Below are 21,652 nucleotides of genomic sequence, written 5' to 3' on the forward strand. Positions count from 1 at the left end.
GCAATCATATTGATTTGGAATCATATTGGTTCTTGGCTGGAGTCTTCTCAGGAGTCTCGGCTGCAGGTTTTTCTGGAGTCTTGTTGGCTTTCTTAAAGAAGGCGTCCAAGGAAGTTTGGACAGATGTTCTCCAGGGAGACGAGCGACACAATGAACTTGTTCACTAGTGTGGCATCGCATCGGATTGAGCATTGTAAATTCAAAACTGGCTTTGTAAAGTTGAAACAGGGTGTCAATTTATAAACGTTGCAAGTGTGAAACCTTGTAACTTGAAACAAGGGCGTAAGTTGAGGACTGCCTGTATATATATCTATATCGATATAGATAGATATATATCTATATCGATATAGATATATAGATAGCTAGGTAGAGATAGCTTTAGTTATAGATAGCTATAGATATAAATACCTAAAAATCTAAATATAGATGTATATTTAGATATATAGCTATAGATATACCTATAGATTTAGATATATAGCTATATAGAGAGAGAGAGGTAGCTCTATATAGTTATACAGCTATAGCTATATATGTAGATCTAGCCATACATCTGTATAGGTAGAGATACGGGTTGATGGGTACCGCAGTCCCTGACGCAGGCCACTAGTGCCCTTCCGCGGCGCTGCTTGCCCGGGCCGGTGCAGGAGGCAGGGGAAGGCCAGGGACAGGCGCAGCGGCGGCCCCGGCAGTGGACGGGGCCGAGGTAGCGAGGGAGTCGCCGCGGTTCGTCTGCAGGGGCCCGGGCGGCCGCAGAGGGAGCGGCGGGCGCGGGCCAGGCAGGGCGCGGGAGTCACGTCGGGCGGCCCGGCGGCGCGGGGGCGGGGCCGGGGCCGCGCCGTGATTGGGTGCCACTGTCGCCTTTATGCCGGGCCGCATAAATAGCGGCCCGCGGGGCGCCCGCCATCGCCTGCGCCCGCCCATGCAGTGCGACGTGGGCTCCGCGTCCAGCCGGGCGGCGTCGCCGGAGCCGGGCGAAGCCGGCGGCCAGGCGCGGGGCAGCGGGCAGGCGCCGTCCGCGGAGCACCGGCACCGGCAGCGGCAGCGGCTGCGGGTGAACAGCCGCGAGCGGCAGCGGATGCACGACCTGAACCAGGCGCTGGACGGGCTGCGCGAGGTGATGCCCTACTCGCAGGGGCCGGCGGTGCGCAAGCTCTCCAAGATCGCCACCTTGCTGCTGGCCCGCAACTACATCCTCACGCTCAGCAGCTCCCTGCAGGAGATGCGGCGGCTGCTGGGCGAGCTCCGCGCCGGGCCCCCCGCCTGCGGCCTGGGCTACGCGGCCTTCCGCGCCGGGCCCGCCCCGCACGAGCCCCCGGGCCCCGCGGCCGGACACTGCTCGGGCCTGGCCTGCCTCTGCGCGCTGTGCCGGGCGCTGCCCCCGCAGCTGCCCAGGCCCGCAGCCGCGCACGCCTGCCTCGGGGCCAGCAAGTGAGGCCAAAGGCTCGCCGGGCCGGCAGCTTGGAGGGGCCAGCCCCTGGGGGGCTGGGGGCGGCTTCCTCCCAGTCCAGACCTCGCTGGTCCCCAGAACATGCTCCAGGCGCCTCCTTCCTTCTGTAGCAGTTGAGCTGGGCCCTCCCAGAGCCGGCACATAGCGGCTTGGTCAGGCGCCAGGCCTTCTGCTATGTCTTTGCCTTGCTTCAGTAGCCGATGCAAGTACCTAGCGTCTCCCTTGTAGTCCCAATAAACACAGGGAATGCTCTGTTCCAACGGATGTTGCCAGCCGGTCGTCTGTTTGGGGGAATGTCTTCAAGGCTTGCGCGGGGAAGGGAGACAGAGCAGAAACCACGCCATTGTGGAAATAAGTGTGGAAGGGGAGCAGTGAAGAGGGGGGGCAGGGGAGAGAAGAGCTAAGGGGACTGGGGTGCAAATGCAGCCAGTTTGCTCATGGATGCTTTTGGTCGCCGTGTTGGTCTGTGACCAGTGCAACCAATTGGCTCCTTTCCCACAGAGCTAACACTGGAGTGCAGGGAAACTAGATGCAGTTCTGGTTCCTGCTTGCTGTCTTAAGCACGTGATGGCTTGGAGGTGCTGATAAAATTAATCTAAAGGCAAGTAAATGGTGAATCTATCTGGCAGGCATGCAAACATCTCCCCCCGTCTCACCTCAGCTCCTTTCCAAGAGTCACCACTTGTTTGTAGGGTGCCCTAGACTGGGACAGCTACATTCCCTACCGGGAGGAGCCTAAGTGCATGTTTTCAGGCACTCAGACGAAACTTAAAGTACTTCAACAATTATAAAACTTCTGAGGAAGAGAGAGCCTGTGCACTCGCATTTTTCAACATCAAACGATGCTGAGAAATGCAGACTTTCTTGAATGTTAAAGGATCTTTCTTCTAGCTACTTTTCTTGTCCCTGCTAAGGCTCTGTACTAGTCTTCCATGGTTTGGTTCCACAGCCCGGGCTCCAAAGTCATTGCTATGGGGTGAGGGGTTTGAAACTGGAGCTGTAAGCATCCTGGGCTCAGTGGAGGGGGCTAGATGGGGACCCTGATGGGGCGGTAGGTCTGTGATGTGATGGATAACTTGAGCCTTCTGAGTGCAGGTATTTAAACTTAAACATTTTATTACTTGTCTAACAGTGCTGCTGGCAGGAGTACAGATGGGCTTGGGCTTTGCAAGCACACCTGAAATGCCCAGAGGAAAATGCCAAATCTCATTTTGTAGCATGTGGGAAACCAATTAGGAATCCACAGCTCAGACTCAAGGCATTGTAAGCAAGAGCATTGTAGGAGCAGCATAAAGCGGAAGCACTTCCCATTAAATAAATATCAGCGACACCTCTGGAGGGATTTCCTTTACAGTCAGCCTGAGGTGAGGGGCTGTAGATTTAGGCTCAATCAAAAGGTTCAGTGTAAGCAGTTTCCTGCAAACACATTCTAAGCTTGGCAGATACGGGAGTGGAAGGGGTTAAATAATAAAAAATCTGTCAACAAAATGCCTTAATTGGTATCATAATTCTCTTTATAAAACTGGCTTTGCAGCCCAGTAAGTGCTGCAGGAGCTGTACGGCAGAGTACCTCACTGTGAACAACACAGCATTGCTTTGTGACTGTTACCTGTTCACCAGAAATAGTTCTCCAAACACTTAATGGTTCGACCCTAGCTGCTCTCTGGGCATTATAAAATCATCCTGAGTACGTCTGTAGCACCCTTCCTTCTGAAGAATTGCAAACCACTTTACAAATACATGCACAGCATACTGTACACCGCATTGCACCCACCGCTGTAATTCAAACACCCTGGAGTACAGCAAGGGAGGTGCTAACAGTACTTGGAAGATTTATGCAACACACAGCACAGAAAGTGCCAGAGAGAACCATGTGAAGCTCCGCAGAGTATTTAGAGAAACATAAGATACTTGCTTGAACCGGAACCTGGGCAGGGTATTGGAATTAGGCTAACCCTGCAGAAGTGGGAGTATGAGCAGTTGGGACCTTCCTTTTACATCTCATCTAAAAGATGGCCCCTTGAGCAGCGCAGTGCTCTTGGCAACACGCATGGGCACTGGTTGAACACTGACTCAGGGGGAAGGATGCTTCTCTTTGAATCACCCACACCAAATCCTGCAGAAGTAGGTAGTCTGCAGTATGATTTGCTACTGTAATGAATAGCACTTACTGAGCCCCACGCTGCATAACTGGAGTTCTAAGACTAGCACAGCCTAAACTGGCCATGAGGCCTTTCCCCCACTCACTCCTGCTCTCTCTTCAATACCTCACTGAAGAGTGAGTACTTTCAAAATACTAGGTACGTACACTCACGAATGGCCCAAATCACCACAGAGCTGTAACAGGGCAGTGCTATGGTCCTGGTTTAAGGGAAGCCTGTGGAGTAGACGGAAGGGAGAATCTGGTGGAAATACGGCAGAATCTGAAAACTATAAACGAATCTCTGATTTAATAGATTTTCTGAAACTTCTGTGCTTAACTAGGATTGGGGATCAATTACAGTGATGAACATCGCCCCAGCAAGTGTATTTCATACTGTTTACATCCCGGTTTTCTTTTTGGTGCTTGTTGCTTGCACTCTGGGCTCCCATTCAAATACTCAGGGCCAAGCATGTGTCCTATTGCATCCTTGGGAACAGGGAGCCAGCTATTCTCCATTTTACTATGGTTCCCCTCCCCTGGCATTTTCTGTGGTACTCACTAGGCACATCTACACGTGCAATTAACGCGAAGCAATAAACTCTGGAGTTTATTACTCCAAAGTGTATTGCCATTTGAACATGTGCTGGGACTGCAGGACGTTGAACTGAGTCAGAGCAGCCCTGGCTGCCAAGGAGTTCCAGGGGGTCAGCCTGCCAGCCTGGGGCTGCCCACCCTCTGCCCGCTCAGCGTGCTGTAGAGGCTGGTTGGGGCAAGAGGATGCTTCAGCGCGGGGCTAGTTGGCAGTTTTTAAAATTAGTTTAAAAAAAAAATTAGTTTACTCCAGCACCCATGTAGATGCCAAGATGTTTACTGACCGGCTACTTGGTCTTTTGTGCAGTAAACATCTCCTGTAGATGTGCCCAGTTTGTTTGACCAAGCAGGATACAAGTGTCTTTAGAAACTCAAGCAGATGTCTCCACCCTGCATCTGGGAAGGAGCAGTAAGGCCGATCTGTGTGTCTACACTCCTCCTTCAAAGATCACAGCTCCATGATGTGAAGGACCATTCAGATGGAGCCCAATTTTCCTAAGTTCACAGGTTTTCCATTTCCCACTCTGAGAGGGTCAGATGCCTCCCCATCTTTTGGACTTCTTAAAGAGATGTTCCCTGGTTAAACCGATAATAACTGTAGTACAAAAACTGTATTTTCCCCCACTGAATAATGGAGAAAAATACATTAGCTGCAGGTCATTGGGTAAAGGCCCACTAGGTCCCTTTCTTGATTTTTAATATTGTACAGATGATAGTTGTTAGTTGACAGCTGCAGTACAAGTAGCAATTTTGCAGGCATCCTTCATACTGAATTTTTCACTGATGTACTCTGACTGTATGATCTTACTCTCGGGTGAAATGGTGTTTGTCTTCATGACCATTCAATTATTGTTCATTCCACTGACAAAGAATCTCGTAAGCGCCACGTGTAGTGATTGATTCTGAGGGGTGGACACCTGTCCACTCCAGTAACAACTGTTCTGAGACGCAATTAATTTCAGGATTCAGGTCCACCAGATAGACAACAGACGGTAAGAACTTACTAAGTATCTGAGGAACAGCATCCTCAGAACCTCAGTATATACCGTCTGCAAGCCAGCCAAGAGATGAAAGATTACATTGTCAATTATATATTCCCCAAGTCACTCACACCCAGATTACTGTTTGCTAAATGCTAACAAGATGTTCAGTGCTAGACAGCACACAAAAGTAAAAACAATTCCACCCCAGAGAGCCTTTGAGGTTTCTTTTGACTTGGTCAGGATATAGCAGCTATTGGGGGTGGATGGGGAGTGATTTCATTACTGTCAAATTTATCTTCGCATTTTTCAGGCTACTGCAGTATCCCTAAGCGCAAGATGATTCCAGTTGAAAGGACTGATTTGCCAGGAAAATCTAGCCAGCCTTGAAATAGGTGTTATTGAGATCAGACAACACACACTGATGATGGAGACTTTTGCTTCAAACCAGCGATGGCAGGAAGGAGGTAAGAAGAGATAAACCTCTTAATAATAGACTGGGGACAATGGTTATTTGCAGGGTTTATGTATGCTATAAATAGCAACCATTTCAAAAAAGACCTTCTCTTTACTAACAAGCCCTATCCCAGCCAAGGGACTGATGTCTCTACAACAAAAGCTGTTAAAAGGGAAATTTATGGACTGATATGATAGTGTGCACATGGGTGCCTGCCTCCTTTTGTGAGCCTCAGCTCTTAATAAATCAAGCGAGGGAGCCTGAAAGGCAAGAGCCAAGGGTGGCAGCTGGCAGGAATGGCCTGAAGACCTCTTTGCAACTGCACAAATTCAGATGTCACCTGGCTCCCGTGCACCCCTGTGTCACCTCTCCAGAAACATCCCTTGTGAGGGGAAGCATAAGACCTGATGCTGCAGCATGGCAAGGCTCAGGGACAGGGATGCTCAGGTTTTACAGTAACGTGGACACATGCCCCGACCAGATTTGGAGATCTGGATGTGTGGAGAGCACAGGAGAAGTTATGTGATAACCTGCAGGAGCAGAGCCTCTGGCGACCTACCAATTCCTAATGACACTATATGATCCTTTAACAAGAACAACACTGTGCAATTTGACCTTTCCCAAAGTGTCTGGAAAACAAGTCCCCCAGCAAAAAAAAAAAAAAGTCTTTCCTCAAATTTACCCAGATGGGCAGAGGATGAAATTGCTGGTTAATTAGCAGTGTAAAAATGAAGGACAATTCTTGACATGCAGGCACATGGCAGCCTCTTGTTGGGATAATGAAAGTCATTGACCCATATGAAGCTGTCACTCAGCTAGTAATCTGAAGCAGATGGCTTGAATTCATTGGCCATTTCATAGCCAGGCTTGTCTCCTGTGTTCAGCAAGAGGCATTCCCTCTGGAGTGGGGCATATGTATGGATATAGCTGGAGCGAGAGGATGGAAATGTAAGCACCCAACCCTCTAGTCTCAGCATATGACAGTCTCTCTATTGATGCATCATCCCAGGATTTGAGGTCAGCTGGAACAGATCCGCTTCAGAGATTAGTCACAAGTCCCCAGACCTACATTCCTTGTGGGGAGAGGGACAGGGCCTTATCAGTGGGGTGACAGGCTCTGCCTCTGGAATCCATTTCTTCCATGGGTTTAACCGACTCCGAGTTTGTTGACCAGCAGGATCTGTTGCCAAACTGTCTGTTTACTCATGTCTGCCCTGGCTCACTTGAGTTCCTTTGCAAATAGTGGAACAAAGAAATTGTTTTTTTCTTTCTTTTTTTCTCTTTTTTTTAAAGATTGTTAGCTTGTTTCTCTTCTTTGTGGCGGTGTTCACTGCAAGCAGAGCTGGCAATTCTGATAAGCACATATAAACTTTCCTCAGTAAAATTCCCAGCGTATGATGTGTGCTTAATGGTGTGTATAAGGGAGCATTTGGACATGAATGTACAATGTAGGTAGAGCATTTTGTAGCTTGCTTCATAGGTTCCCTGTTGCCCATTCAAGGGATAGGAAAGATGCATTTCCTCCCCCTTCACCTTTTGCACCCAGCCTGGGCTTACAGTAGCTTTGCTATTTTTGGCACTTGGACCAAAAATATTGCCTCTGAACTTATTCCATCTTAGGGCAGAAGGTTAAACAGCTTGCTCCCAGCCCCCAAGGGTGTAGGAGGGTGAATGCAGCAAAGCATGTACATGCAGCTGGGAGGACAAAGGCTCTACACCATCACATCCTTTGGACTGGATGGCCCAAGACCCAGGTGATCAGAAACTAGTTAGTGGATTGCAGCAAAAGACACAAGAGTCCAATTTACCCCCCTCACATGAAACCATTTTGTGATGCATCATCTCTACATCCCTTTCCTCTCTCACTCTGAACTCAAGATCTCAAGTACGTAGAAGCACAGAACATGCAAGCCCACACAGAGCCAGCTCCTGGAAGAACGAACAACCACAACTCTGGTGCTCGGCACTGCAGGATCAGGTTTTTAAATGAAAAGGAGCAAGCAGCAACTCGTCTTGTTGATGCCGGAGGGGAGATGGCGTCAGCCCCCTCCCCCCACCGCCCATCAGGGCCTCACTAGAAGGGGTAGATTTTTCTCTCCGCATCTTATTTTTCACTCAAGGCTGGTTTTCTGAGCTAATTACCAGGACCACAGCTGTGCTCTTTCTGACACAGAAGTGCTGCCATTGAAGTCATTCCCCCGAGGGAAGGCAGGACTGCCTGCAGCAAAGACAGAGAGACGGCTTTGCAGTGAAAACAGCGCATACGCTACCACAATCCTAACTAGCTCCAGCCAGCCGCTCCTCTGGGGGAAGCTCACGCTGCTGGAGCCCTTGCTGATTTTGGCAGCTCCATGCTGCTGGGAAGCTCACGGATGTGGATCGTTACTTGGCAGCACACGCAGCCCAGCTTCTGGCTGGCACAAAGAGGGCACTGTTGGAGGGAATAATACCAGGCAGCAGGAGCCCTGCGACAGATCGCCCTAGCAAGGGAGAGGCACCGACGAAGCGAAAGGGAACGCGACGGGAGCTGGAAGCTGGGTTTTTGCTTGCAGCCGTGCTGAGAGCTGCGGTTCACGGTGCCAGGAAAGCAGGCAGTTGTCACATGAGCCCCTCCAGCCGGGGCCGCAAACGGGCCAGAACCCAGCACTTGGGTTTGAACAAAAGCCACCAGAGAGCCGCCCGCTGGGGAGCCAGGGGGGCCCCCGGGGTTCAAACCAGCTGCCTGCCACGCCTGGGCAGGCAGCGCCCATGGAGCCGCTCGACGTCCTGGCTCCTTCTGCATGGCCTCCGTGTCCCGCCAATGCAGCCAGCCTCGGCTCTGCCCCTCTGCGCCCCCGGTCACAGCCGGGGGCCGGGCCCGCTCCTCCCCACGGGGTCTGCTGGCTCCTGCCTCCATCCTGCCTGCAGCAGAGCCGCCAGCTTCTGTCTGCCGGGAAGAAAGAGCTCCCGCACCCCCTTGTCAGCCCGTAGATCCGCCCCGCGGGCCGGATACCCCTCTGTGTCCCGGGCCGGGGGCACGCCTCCCAGCGCCCGCGCCGAGACTCTTCCGACCCTCGGCAGCCACCGTACCCAGCCGCTCCCCCACCCGCGGAGAAAGGGGAAGTGACGTCACGTTCCCTTCCAGGGACTGGAGCCGAGGCTAAAAATAATCCGGTGGGAGGCGGGGCGGCTCGGGTCAAAGGTCAGTAAATATTGGTGACGTCAGACAGCCAAGATGGCGGAAGGGTGAGCGGAGCGGGGAGAAGCGAGGGGTGGCGCCACCGTGGGTGGGGGGAAGCCCGGGGACGGCCCGACCCAGCGCTGCGAGGCGGCCGGGGGCTGTTCCGCGGGGGCCGAGCTCCCTCCGCGCTTCGCAGGACCAGGCCCTGGGTGCCTGGTTCTTCCTTCGGGCCCACCGGCCCCCCCAGCCCCAAACCCTGACCCCCTGCTGTGAGGCAGAGCTGGGCTGCGCCCTCTTGCGGATTGGGCCTGGGCCACGTCCCCTCCCCCCGGGGCTGGGCCCCCAGCAAGGCCAGCTAGGGCCTCGCTGTGCGCTGGATCAGGACCATTGTCCTGCAGCCAGATGGGGCACCGCACAGGCAGTCCGCCGGGCAAGAAGGTTGAGCTTTGAAATCTGTGTTGCCACGAAATCCCATGGAAATACTTGTAGGGCGGTTGCCAGGTGGGAGGGGAAAGGTGCAGAGGGTTTGCACACAGGGGAAAACTGGTGGCTGCAGCCACTGCCCCCGTGGAGATGGTGATGTGCGCGTTACTGGGCTGCTCGGCTAGCATTTACATTATGACATTCACAATTTCAGCTTCATGTGTTTGTCCTGTAACAGGGAAGATGGAGGCTGGTGGAGAAGCTGGTTACAGCAAAGCTACCAAGCTGTCAAAGACAAGGTAAGGGGCGTGTCAGCAGAATGGGCCAGGTCACCGCAGAACAAGGAAACCAAACTTTGTTTCGCCCCATAGAAACACACGGGGTGTTAATCTAATTACCGTACTTTTCTTGTGGGTTTTTCTGCAAACTGAGCAGACCAGGCCCGGTAGGAGACCTCCCTTTGGATGCTCTTTCTTCTGCAGTATAAGCCTCTCTCACTAGAAAGTCTTCCTGGTTGATGATCAGTATCTAAATAACCCTTTCCTACTGATGTGGTGTTGAATTCCTCTCTCAAAGCCCTCGGTAAAGTTTATAGCTAGGTGCTTGAGGGCAATGCACTGTTGCCTCCTACGGTTCAGATATAGCTGTACAGGCAGTCCTTGATTTACAATGTTTCAAGTTGCAATGTTTTGCACTTACAACATTTATAAATTGACACCCTGTTTCAATTTTCTGAGGTCAGTTTTGACTTTACAACACCTGATCTGACAAGACGCCATGTCAGCGAACAAGTTCGCTATGTTGCTCGTCTCCCTGGAGAACATCTGTCCAAACTTCCTTGGACATTTCTTTAAGAAAGCTAATGAGACTCCAGAAAAACCTGCTGCCAAGACTCCTGAGAAGACTCTACAATATAAATGCATTAACGTAGCTATATTACTCATCTATAATTGATTGAGTACAAAATTCTGGGTTATTTTTGTGAAAATGGGGTATCAGGACTTAGTTCAGGAACTAATCCCCATTTATAACATTGTTTCTTATGGGAAAATGGTTCTGAGTTACAATGTTTCGACTTAAGACAGTTTTCAGGAACCAATTATATTGTAAGTCTGAGGACGGCCTATGCTTTCTTAACATACTTTCATTAAACAACTGTACAGCTCTGGGTAAGGCTGTCATATTACAATGCAAAACGTTGTTTGTGGGGGACACTCCTCAAAGCTTGTGATCAATTTGAAGTGAATCAAAAAGTAGTTGTTGAGACTTAGGAAGCAAAGAACTTGGCTGCTCTGTAAGGATGTAGAACCCGTGATGGAAATTATCCAAAAAGGAACTGTTAGTGTAGGACACTGAGCCAGTATTTCCATTCTCACCAGCATTGTGTAAGGTGCTCCGTACTGGTTCTCTGTACTCGCAACTGTGTGTGTTTCTGTGGTGGTGGATGTATGTAATACAAAAAATGCTTTGGGTACTGAAACCTGAGATAAGTACATCATGTCATTGCTTTTTAATAGTGATGCCATTCATTATTTTTGTGTGTAGGGAAAATTTGTTTATTGGAAAGTATCTTAATCTGATGTAAACAGACACCCTCCGTTCAGATGTGAGAGATCTGAAAGATCGCTTGAAGGCTTGAACTAGACTCGAGTTCTAAAATCTGTGCCTCAAAAAGGTGTCCGGTGCCGGGGAGCCGAGAAGAATTCTCAAAGCACCTGGGCCTGTTAGAAGACTTAGAGCATTAGTTCCCAACCTCGAGGCGTGACCCAAATCGGGTTGTGGAGGGTCCTCAGAAGGGTTGCGAAGGGCCCCTACACACACTTACGTGCGTGGCCCAAGAGTGGCAGGTGGGTGGGGCAGGGCCTCTGTGCACAAAGGGGGCTATAGTGGTTCCCCCTCCCCAGCCCCTGCTCCAAGGCCACTGCTGCCACCACGCTCCACTCCCAGCAGCCCCCATGGTGCAGGGTCAGGAGGTCCTGTTGGTAGCCAATTTAGGGTCGCATCAAAAAAAAAAATGTTGGGAACCACTGATTTAGAGGCACCTATTGCAACTTGCCATGAGAAGTTTGACTTGGGTAAGGGCAAAGCTAAGCTAGCTTGTAGCTCATTTCCCCAGGTATTAGCAGTTCTCAGGCAAAGGTGGATGAAATAACAAGAAAGGCTTCAAGAAAACAAATTTAAAAAAAACCCAACAAAAACAACAACAACCACAAAAAACCAATCAAATTGTTTGGTCTCTTTGTTACCCTTAGGGATGCCCATGTAGATTTGTGCAATAGTGACAGTTCTTGTTAAGCTCCTGTCAGCACTACAGAAGTCTTTGCCTCAAAGCAGTCAGAAAAAAATACAGTACTACTTCTAAAATATGCTTTCCTGCCTGTGACACCATCCCTGGTTATATGTCAAGGCCAAAACCTGACTCTGTCCCTCCCTCTGCCCAACCTCTGCCCCTGCCCTGCAGTCTCCCAGAAGAGTTATTTCTGTCCACTTAAGCCAAGTAAAGAACAAGTGGTGACATGGTTTGCACTTAGGACTTTCCCAGCCATGTTGTAAACACAGTTATTTTTGTGATCAGGAAGGCCTAAGTGCTGATGGGCTGTTCAACTCCATATGATGGTTCCTTGGCTAGGATAGAGGCCTCTACAATTCCAAGGTTTTGAAGTCTCAGGTGTTCCCAGAGCAAAGATAGTTTTATCAGAGACTGGAGTTGATATGATCTGTGTCTCTGTTTCTTCCAGTCCACAGAAGCTTTGGAGTTCATGAAACGGGACCTGGCTGAGTTCACCCAAGTGGTGCAGCATGATACAGCCTGCACTATTGCTGCCACAGCCAGTGTGGTCAAGGAGAAACTGGCTGTGAGTATTGGACCCGGAGAGCCAAAGCTCTGCCTCTTGCTTGTTCCAGAGAGGGTAGGACTGGGGATCTGGCAGGGAGATCCCTGGTAACAAAGCAGAGCAGTTGTTTCTCAGGACTGTACCTTTTTATCAGGAGCATCCCAACCCAATCTTGCATCTCAGTTGGACTTTAAATTTGATTTCCACTTCCCAGTACAATTAGTGGTGTCCCCTATGTGATTCCCTTCGTTTGATGCCAGGGCTACGTACGGGGTTGTCAGGATAAGGTGGGCTGGGGTGTGCAGGCAGTGTAGGGGCTGCCAGCTTCCTGATTTGCTTTTGCAGCTTGTGAAGGGATGGCCTTTTGGAGCCCCTGTCCTGCTTTCCACACAAGCATGGGAGAGTCCTCCCACTGATACCCATCTGCTCCTGAGAATGTGAATTAGGCAGAGCCCCAAGTGAATCCCCATTCTCTGCTGAGCATCTGACTGGAACTACTTCCTCCCTACCCCTTCCAATCTCCCATGTATGTTCTGCTTCCAGGCTTTGAAACAGTTTGCCACCCAACCCCCACTATCCAGCAAGCAGTGGCATGAGCTGAGGCACAGTATGTCCTTCCAAGGGATTTTGATAAGCCTAGTGATAGGTTCCCCTTTTCTAGGCCCCTTCTGAGGAGAGAGGAATAGCTTCAGCAGCATCACTGCAGGTTTGTGCTCAGGAGGCCAAGTGAGGGCAGTTACCAGATAGCGGGTTCCCTGCATTTTGAATGGCAGCTCCTTGTACTACTCTTGATCCTGCTTGAACACAACACCCACCCTGTCCCCTTAGTTGATTCTTGCATTTCTTATCCCAGGCTCTCAACCCTTGCCTGGCATCGGTGTTGTGACAGCAGAGTTCCTTGCCCATTCTCCACACCAGCCGCTTCTGCCTGCCATTCCCCCCAGCCCATGCTTGCTTTCCTACCCACTTCGTGCCATCACCATGTCCATTTGTCCATCCTCGCATAGTCACTGCTGCCACACCTTCCTCACAGGTTAGCTCTGTGCGTGGATGCTCCATTAATGTATTTTAAAGGGACCCTTCCCACAAGAAAAGACAACGTGGGATTCTCCCCTCTGGTTCAGGCACTGTTAGTTAGAGGACATCTCTGTTTCTCTTTAAGAAGACAGAAGGCTCCTCAGGCGCAACTGAGAAGGTGAGGAAGGGGCTTTCTGACTTCCTGGGTGTCATCTCGGACACGTTTGCACCTTCACCAGATAAGACCATCGACTGCGATGTTATAACGCTGATGGCAACGCCTACGGGCACCACAGAGCCATATGACAGCACCAAGGTCTGTACGGAGTGCCCTCTTCCAGCCCCCCAGAGACACGCGCTGCACACCCAGCTCTATCTTCCCCCGTGACTAATGTCTGTTCCTCCTGTGCCTGCACATTGTTTTCCAGGCTCGCCTCTACAGTCTTCAGTCAGACCCAGCAACCTATTGCAATGAACCTGATGGTAAGAGGAGGGTTGGGCTGGAGGGGGACACATCAGTGTCTGTGGGTTGAATTGCCTTGGATCTGTCACCTGTGACTCTTTGGGTTTGATACTAATCTGGCTCACTGGTGCTAGGAAGCAGCTGCCATCAGGTTGTTGTTCAGTGGTTTGAGTAGAATGAGTTTTCTGGGTCTTTGCCTGCTCCCTAGTTAGTAAACAAGTGTCCCTATCCCAAACCATTATTGTGGCTGGCTCTCCTTGGGCCCTGTGCTGGCAGAGAACAACAAATTCCAAGCTCTCTTCCACTCCTTCCCAACCCCTTCAGGGTAGAGCTGTGGCACCCTGCAGTGCTGTGTCTAGGAAGCCTGCCAGGCAGGTTCCTGCTAAACCTGTTCTGGGGGTTTGGAGCTGAAAATTCAACACCTTGCACTGTGAGCTCAAGGTGGCCTTTCCAATTGGGTGGGGGCAGGGCAGAGTAAGCAGCAAGCCCGCGTGCTGGGGCAGGGGGTCAGCAGATGGACACGTGCCTTTCCCTGGCTGCTGTGGGATTCTGGTGCTGTTACATGCACTTGGACCTCATCACCAATTAACAGGAGACAGGCTTAAGACAAACAGGAGGAAATGTTTTGGTTTTTTTTTTTTATACAGCATGTAGTTAACATGTGGAATTTGCTGTCACAGGATGTTGTAGAGGCAGAGTAATATAACCAGGTTCAAAAAGGGATTAGACACATTTATGGAGGACAAGTCCTTTGGTAGATGTTAAACAGAACAGTCAAGAGATGTGTCCTCCTACATCCCTAAACCAATGATGGTTGATGCCAGAGAGAATGACAGGGCTTGGACTGCAATAGACATGCCCTGTACATATGCTCTCCTTCCACAGCATCTGCTGCTAGTGCTGTCAGAGATAGGATTGTGCTTTAGATAGACTGTTGGCATCGTTCCCATTAAGCTTGCTGGGTTTTGGTTCTTTCCATGACTGCTTTGGCTTCACTGTATGTGTTTGCCTCATGCAGGCCCTCCTGAGCTCTTTGAGGCTTGGTTCTTGCAGTTTAACCTGGAGGAGAAGAAAGGGGAGATCTCAGAGCTGCTGGTGAGCAGCCCCTCCATCCGGGCTCTCTACACCAAGATGGTGAGGCACTGCTTGGTTCCTGAACTCTCTCTACAGGACCTGACATTACCCAGGTGTGGGAAGCAGGGGGGATGTGAGTGGGGGGAGCTTGTACTTCTTGGGCCTGGAGCCTGAGACAGATGGGACTGGACTTTGGGCAGGTGAGCCTGACCATGTACAAGCAGCATATAGGGCACCTCTTTTTTTCTGCCTGTGAGCTGCAGTACTTTGCCACTATGCTTGAGCTCCTAATGTCTGTCTTAGCATGCTCAGGCCCTTGAATATGTGTGCAGTGCATCTCGTACATCCAGCTGGTCCTCTGCATCTGACAGTGCAGGAAGCTTGCCATGAAGGGGACCTCTGCCCAGAAGGGAGGGACAGGAAGGAAGAGCCCAGCAGTCAAGCTGGGGTGGGGAAGGTAGCCAGAAATTAGAGCAGGTGGCCAGGAGTCCACACACCAGGGTTCATGTCTCAGGTGGAAGCCGTTCACCCTCCTGAGGAATGGTGCTACCAAAAAGGGAGGGTGATTCTTGATTGAGGAGCTTGTTATCTTTGCTTCCAGGGGCCTGTGATAGTACTGGGGACTTAATGGGGGTGGAATAGTCTCTCTCCTGGGTGGGACAGCGTGAAATTATGATGTGCAGGCCAACATGTACAGCTGGGTGACTTGTGTGAGACCCTGTTCTTTCCCTTAGGCTAGCAGGTCTGGGTGTACTCTGAGGTGGTGCATTCAGTCTGTGGGTGGGATCTGGTGGAGTGATCCTTGGGCTGCGGAAGCAGCTACATGTCCAGTGCAAGCCCCTGGGAGGGGAGCTGTGCTGTGCTGTGCCAGGAGAACGGTGGCTGTGCACCTTCAGGCCTGATCTGGGAGCTCCCTGGGGGTGTGTCAGGCTGCACCCAGGTCACTTCATTAAGACCCTTCCTTCTTGTTTCCTTCCAACGATGCCAGGTCCCGGCAGCCGTGTCCCATTCCGAGTTCTGGCTGCGTTACTTCTACAAAGTCCATCAGCTGGAGCAGGTGGGTTGAGTGGGAGGTGCAGGGGACTGACATGCAAGGGGAGGGTTGTGCTTCAGCTCAGGGTGAGGGGCTGGCTAAAGGAGGGATATGAAATGTAACAGGGAAGGCGCTGCCAGCCCCCAAACAACAGCTGGGGACCAGCCTGTTTTCTCTGTGTCCTTGCCAGTGGTGACCCTGTGCTGCAGGGGAGCTTGAAGAGAGAGATCTGGGAGCATGGGATGGGGGTCCAGCTGCTGATTGCTGGCCTTGTGGATTCATGCAGGATGAGGAACGGAGGGAAGCCCTGAAACAGAGGGCCGAGCAGAGCGTGCATCATGAGGAGCCAGGTTGGGAAGAGGAAGAGGGTAAGCTGGATGGTAGGGAAGCCCAGAGTGGGTGAGAGCCCTAGGTTGGGTTTTTAAGGGAGAGGGGGTGTCTCTTCAGCTGCAACACTCCCCACCCTCATGGTGTTTCTATAGGAACTGGAGTTTGGGCCCCAAACCTCTCTCTGGTGTTGTCAGCTGCACTGTGCTGATGGCAGCTGGAGCTGTAGTGTGGGCGAGATGGATTCTTCCAGCACCGCTGCTTGCAATCCTCTTCAAACAGGGTTACATACAAGACCCTGCAGTGAAGTCTGCCTGCCTTGTTGCCTGAGCCCCATCACTATACCCTCAGGGAGCTTCTAACCAGGAGGGGGTGGAGTCTGGCTGGCCCCTGCAGGACAGGCACGGCTTTCCTCCATATTCTGTGCCCAAAAGGGCCAAACACTGCCCTGGGAGGCTTGGGCCACAGCTGGCTGTTGTGCTGAGCCCCCAGAGTGAGTAGCCCCCCATTGTCCTTCCTATCCAGGGCGCTGCCTGCTCTAGTGCTCTTCCCTCTGTGGGTGTGGCTCTAGAGTGGGCAGGAAGTTAACAGGGTTGTTGTTGGGACTGCGTGGACAGGGGGGCTCCCTCCCAGCAGTGATGATCTCCCCAGTGAAGCTTTGTGTTAAGTTGCTGAAATTTGCTTTTGCCCTCTATCTACAGAGGAGTTCCTGGGCATGTCACCGCTGCCTTGGGTGAAGTCACCTGACAAGGCCAAGAAGCCATTGGTCCCTGTACCAACAGCGGCCCCAGCCACTCTGGAGGGAAGCCCCCTTCCCAGTCCCCAGGAGCCCTCCAAGGAAAGCTGGGCTGTGCTTGCTGCTGCCCAAGCCCCTGTGGAGGTGACCCCTTCTGCGAGCAGCGAGAGCGTCTCCCTTGTGACTCAGATTGCAAACCCTGCCTCTGTGCCTGACACGCAGCTAGAGACTGGAGCACAGCTGCCAGTTGTGCCTAGGAACCTCTCCCAAAGGCTTCTGGAAGCGACTGCTGAAGAGCCAAAGCCCACAGAGTCTGCACATCCTTCTGCAGCCGCTCGGGAGCAAGCAGCCTCCTCTGAGCAAGCGGGGCTGAAGGAGCAGGCAGAGGGCAAGCCCCCGGGCAGGACAGAGACTCTGAGAGAGGATGGGCCAACGGATTTACGAGTCTTCGAGCTGAACTCAGACAGTGGGAAATCTACTCCCTCCAACAACGGGAAGAAAGGTGGGTGCATGGGGGCCAGGATCTGCTGTCAGCACTGAGCCACCCCGGGAACCCGTGCTAGGGAGTGAAGGGCATGGGATTCAATGCAGGGTGAATATGCTGTGTTCCTGGGTGTCTGGAGCTCAGTCAGATGTGCATGGAGCTGGGGTTCCTTGGTGGATGACCCATTAGCTGCGTTGCTTAACCCATATTGGGAGCCTCTGGCTGCTCAAGTTTCCTGTATAACCTGTGCCCCCGTACCCTTGTCTGAGTGGATGCTCCTGGCAGGCAGTCTGCAATGGAGAAAAGTGCAGGCTAGTCAAGCATGAGAACTCTGCTCCATGCCTGAACCACCTTCCCCCCAGCTCAGTGCAAGTCATATAGTGAGGGGCAAGTGCATTCTCCAGCTGTGTTGGTGGGGAGGTGGTCATGCAGGCTCAGTCCTGGGTATGGTGAAGCTGCGGTTTCATTACCAAATTTAAATCACTTGCTAGTTTTCCCTGGGGTTGGTCAAACTGGCAAGATCCTGATTTGCCCCGTGTCGGAAGGACTCAGAAACCACACTGAAGCTGCTGCTTGTTAGGCTGGCTCTGAAGGCTTAGGGTGGTAGAGTGCAGGTCCAGTACTTCCTCAGCCATTGGAGACTGAGATGCCACTATGAAACCACCTTGCCTGAAGGAGATTTGCAGCACTAAGAGACAGGGCCCTTGTATCAGTAACTCCCAGGCCAGAACACCTATAGGGAATAGGCAGCATGAATGGCGAAGGGGCCAGTGCAGCACTTGATTTGGCCTGTTCTGTGCTGGGTATAGATGGTTGAGTGAGACTTCACAGAAATCTGTGCCCCAATGGAACAAAGCAGATCATCCTCTTCTCCCTTCCATCCATCTGGCTGGGGGGAGGTGGCATTTCTTTGTGGAAGGGATGTGACATTCTTGTTCCCTCAGAACCATGCCCTGTACCTCCTGGAAGTGCCACTTTCTGTCCCTCAGCCCAGTGTGTGCCAGGTACTGGCGCTGTCATGGCTGAGGTGCTGATTGCCTGAGGTGACTCTTACTCTTCTTTTTTTGTCAGCAATTGAAGCTGGACTTGTTCATTTGCTAGGGTTCAGCCTGGGGGTGGAGAGTGGGAGCTGAGTGGTTTCCCTGCCTCTTGCCCTCTGCAAGCAGATGACTCCAGGCTCAGTAGAAGTCCAGTTCCAATTAGGTGTGTCCCCTCCCTTGCCCCGTTTCCCCAACCTGGTGCTGTCTGCCAGTAGTGAGCTCCTGACACGTTATATGGGGACACGGCAGCCTTTGCACTTCCTGCCCTTTGGCTTCTCATTTGCACTGCACTGCACTCGTTGGCCAGGCCACTGACGAGTCAAATTCCTGAATGCAGAGAATTGCAGTGCCCATTCACAGCTGGCACCTGCTGTAAGCACGCTGTATCTGGAGAGCCAGCACAGTCTCCGCAGGGTGATCAAAACGAAGGGGAGTTTGCTAAGACCTGTTCACAATCTTCTGCCTTGGATTCCTGATGTTATGCAGCTCACATGGAGCCCGGCAGGGAGTGCCCTTGGCATTCCTGCACCCCACAGATGTTGCAGTAGATTGACTTGAACTTCACTGTATCTGCAGATGCCCTGGCAGGGGCTGTGTCTCTTGCAGTTCCAGTACCAGAAGTCTCAATCTGGTCAGTGAAGTCCAAGGTCTCGTGCTTCAGAGAGAATGTGCTACCCTTACTTAACACCTCAGTGGGAATAGTGAAGGCTGCTGGGGAGAGGAGGAGCTTTTTCTTTGACACTTCTACCCACCCTTTCTCCCTCTCCCCTCAGCCTAACCAAGCTTGTGTAGGAATCTCATTCATCAGGAAGATGCATAGACTGATCTTGGGTTGATGAGACTTGCTTCCACTGGAGGAAGTAGTGACCCTGGCACATGGTGTTTGAGGCATCACTCAGTCCCCCAGAGGCTTGGGCTGCTTGTGTCTTTGCCTTCCAGGGGGCTGGCCCTTGGCTTAATCCTAGGGTTCTGTGGTTTCAGGCTCCAGCACTGATATCAGCGAGGACTGGGAAAAGGACTTTGACTTGGACATGACAGAAGAAGAGGTACAGCTGGCGCTCTCGAAGGTGGAGGTGTCTGGGGAGGTGAGTGCAGGGGTGGGGCCGTGTCCGGCACTCCCAGCGGGAGGCTGGTGTAGTAGCAAAGCTGACTCACGGCTCTCTCTGTCCTGTTCACAGATGGAAGACGAAGAGTGGGAGGACTGGGAATAAGGAGGCTGCTTCCTGTGTGCACGCCACAGGCTCATTTCCACCATCCAATGTGAATTAAATCACAGACCGACAATTCCTTTCATGTGTAACTGTGCTGGGGTTTGCAGCTCTGGGCTGGAGGAGTTTTATCCCTGCTAAATCCTTTGGGTAGCTCAAACTCATGACCCATTCAGATGTTGGAGGAGGTGGCAGCAGATGTTTCACTTAGGGTGCTTGGGATGGGGCTCAGCCTCTCAAGAGGTCCTAGAGACCAGCAAGGTCAAATGTGACTGCCCTGCAAGATGTGGGGGCTGGAGAGGGGTCAGGTGGCATCAGTGGGTCCCTAGGGTTGAACTGGACACTAGAACACCTGGCTGGATTATTCTGTACCTCTCAGCTGCTGGTTTGCTGATTGTCTGCTTGTGTATGTGTATAACCTACAATACAGCAGCTTCAAAGGCTCTAGACTCCCAGCCCAACTAACGCCTGCGAGAGATCACTCCCTCACCCCGCCCCAGGCTGGGACTGGCCAGACGCTGGAGGTGCTGCATGGAATACCCCTTCGTGCTACTATACCTGCTGTGAGGAAAGGCTTTTGGCTGTGGAGCTTTGATCTGGAGCCAGGCCTCTCTACAGGGAATTCACTGCTGCCCCTGTCCCTTTCTGCACCTCCGCTTGGCCTAGCCTCCTGTTAAGACAGGAGTCCCGGTGCTTCCTTCTGCTTCTGTTGGATGCAGCTTCTTAGAGGGAAACCCAGATTTCTGCCTGCTGAGGCAGAGGCCTCTCACAGAAAGCAGAGGGGAGTTGCTTCCTCCTTGCCCTTTCCATGGCTTCCCCAACTGTGCTGCCTCCCTCTGCTCTGCTGGGTTTCAGGAACTTTTATTTGTCCTTAATTCATCTGGCAAAGTCCTGATTCCTGTGAGTTTTTTATAGGTGGACAGTGGACCTAGGTCATGGTAGAAGCAGAACCTGTCCTTGTCAGTGTCTGTCAGCATCCAGCTCAGTCGTGTAAAAGACTTTGTTGGTTCCAGTGTCCACCACTTCCATATCAGCCTTTGTCAGCACATCCTGCCATTTTCCCCTGTTCTTAATAGAGGGGGAGGTGGAAGGTGTCTGGCAGCAGGTGGGACTTGGCACAAGCTGACTGCTGTCTCTGTTCACTTTGCTGCTTGAATCCCTGCCCCAAACCTTCCCTTCCTGCTTTTTCCTCAAACTCCACAGGTTGTTAAAATGGCCCTGTTCCTACTACCTAAGGCTCCAACTCCCATTCCCCCACCGCTAGTGGCTGCTTTAGACAGACCTTCCTCTAGGCCACGAGGGGGTTCCTTTCTGATCTGTCACAAAATGCTCTTCCTTAGTGGATATGGCCAGTACAGTTATCTTCAGTGGACAGGGACCATCCCCACTGTCTCTGGCTTTCAGAGTATTGGATTTATCCATGGTATCTCTAGGTCATTCAGCTTCTTTAGGGCCATATAATTGAAGCTGCGGATTTCCTTCTATTTCTAGATAACAGAAGCCTTCTGGGTCCTGGAAGCATCAGTTTCCCAACTGGGAGATTCAGACAAGTGACAGCTCATGTAGGTGGGTTGGAGATAGTGTCTTCCAGATCTGTGTCTGAGAGCCTATATAGGCTGCAACACCCACTGGGACAGGGGAAAGCTTGTTGGTGTAAAGTGACCCATCGGGGTCTTTACTGTTGGCCTACCTCTGCCCTTGACATTGGTGCATCTTGGGGAGGCAGTGAAAATGCAGCTAGGTTCCCTCTACGTGGATGTGGAACTGTCTTAACTTTAAGTCAGGAAACATTCCTATTGCCAGTAGGTCCACCATTGTGGCTGGAGGGTTTCTGTAGCAGGGCCTCTAGCCAGGAGGCCAGTAGCCGTCTAGAAATATCTGAGAACCACAGAAGCTGCGCATAGTGCTGTGCTCTGGGGAAGATTCCTGTGTATATGCTTGAGTCTAATTTTAAAACTGAGGTGCCCAGCTGGAACCTTGTGCCCCATGGTTGGAGCTGGGAGAAGGGGCAATGCTTTCATTTCTCTTCGTAATTCTTTCTTTAGTTAATTAACCTTTTGGTTGTTTGTGCAATATTCTCTCTTTTAAATTATATTGCATCTCCCAGGAGCATTTTCTAGCTGGGGCAAAAGAGATCCTAACAGCTGTTAGTTTTGTAATGATAACTTTCTCCTGAACCTTTTACAGACTTGCAGTTAACAGCGATTAAAGGAATTCTACAGAATTGGCTGTCTT

At 51.6% G+C, this 21,652-nt stretch overlaps 2 protein-coding genes across 7 annotated transcripts; both read left to right on the forward strand.

Annotated features, from left to right (window-relative positions):
- The first annotated feature begins 642 nt into the window (after positions 1-642).
- LOC149859390 (oligodendrocyte transcription factor 1-like) lies at positions 643-1,707 on the forward strand. The gene has a single exon (XM_090057901.1). The coding sequence runs from the start codon at positions 863-865 to the stop codon at positions 1,430-1,432; it is 570 nt and encodes a 189-aa protein (XP_089914027.1). The 5' UTR covers positions 643-862; the 3' UTR covers positions 1,433-1,707.
- A 3,892-nt stretch (positions 1,708-5,599) lies between these two features.
- Positions 5,600-21,646, forward strand: BSDC1 (BSD domain containing 1). 6 transcript variants are annotated; one of them, XM_090056931.1, is made up of 11 exons: positions 5,600-5,628; positions 9,440-9,500; positions 11,940-12,056; positions 13,198-13,368; positions 13,481-13,535; positions 14,534-14,649; positions 15,578-15,646; positions 15,909-15,990; positions 16,651-17,187; positions 19,191-19,294; positions 19,388-21,646. In XM_090056931.1, exons 1-11 carry the CDS (start codon positions 5,615-5,617, stop codon positions 19,418-19,420), a joined length of 1,359 nt encoding a protein of 452 aa, XP_089913057.1. In that variant the 5' UTR covers positions 5,600-5,614; the 3' UTR covers positions 19,421-21,646. The 6 variants fall into 6 exon arrangements, with proteins under 6 accessions (XP_089913057.1, XP_089913060.1, XP_089913059.1 ...); XM_090056934.1 differs by lacking the exon at positions 5,600-5,628 and adding an exon at positions 8,780-8,843 and having other exon boundaries at positions 13,201-13,368; XM_090056933.1 differs by lacking the exon at positions 5,600-5,628 and adding an exon at positions 8,781-8,843.
- Positions 21,647-21,652: the final 6 nt, after the last annotated feature.

Source organism: Crocodylus siamensis, chromosome 7, assembly GCF_052110815.1.
Source record: "Crocodylus siamensis isolate JL-2025a chromosome 7, ASM5211081v1, whole genome shotgun sequence".
NCBI classification, from domain to species: Eukaryota; Metazoa; Chordata; order Crocodylia; family Crocodylidae; genus Crocodylus; species Crocodylus siamensis.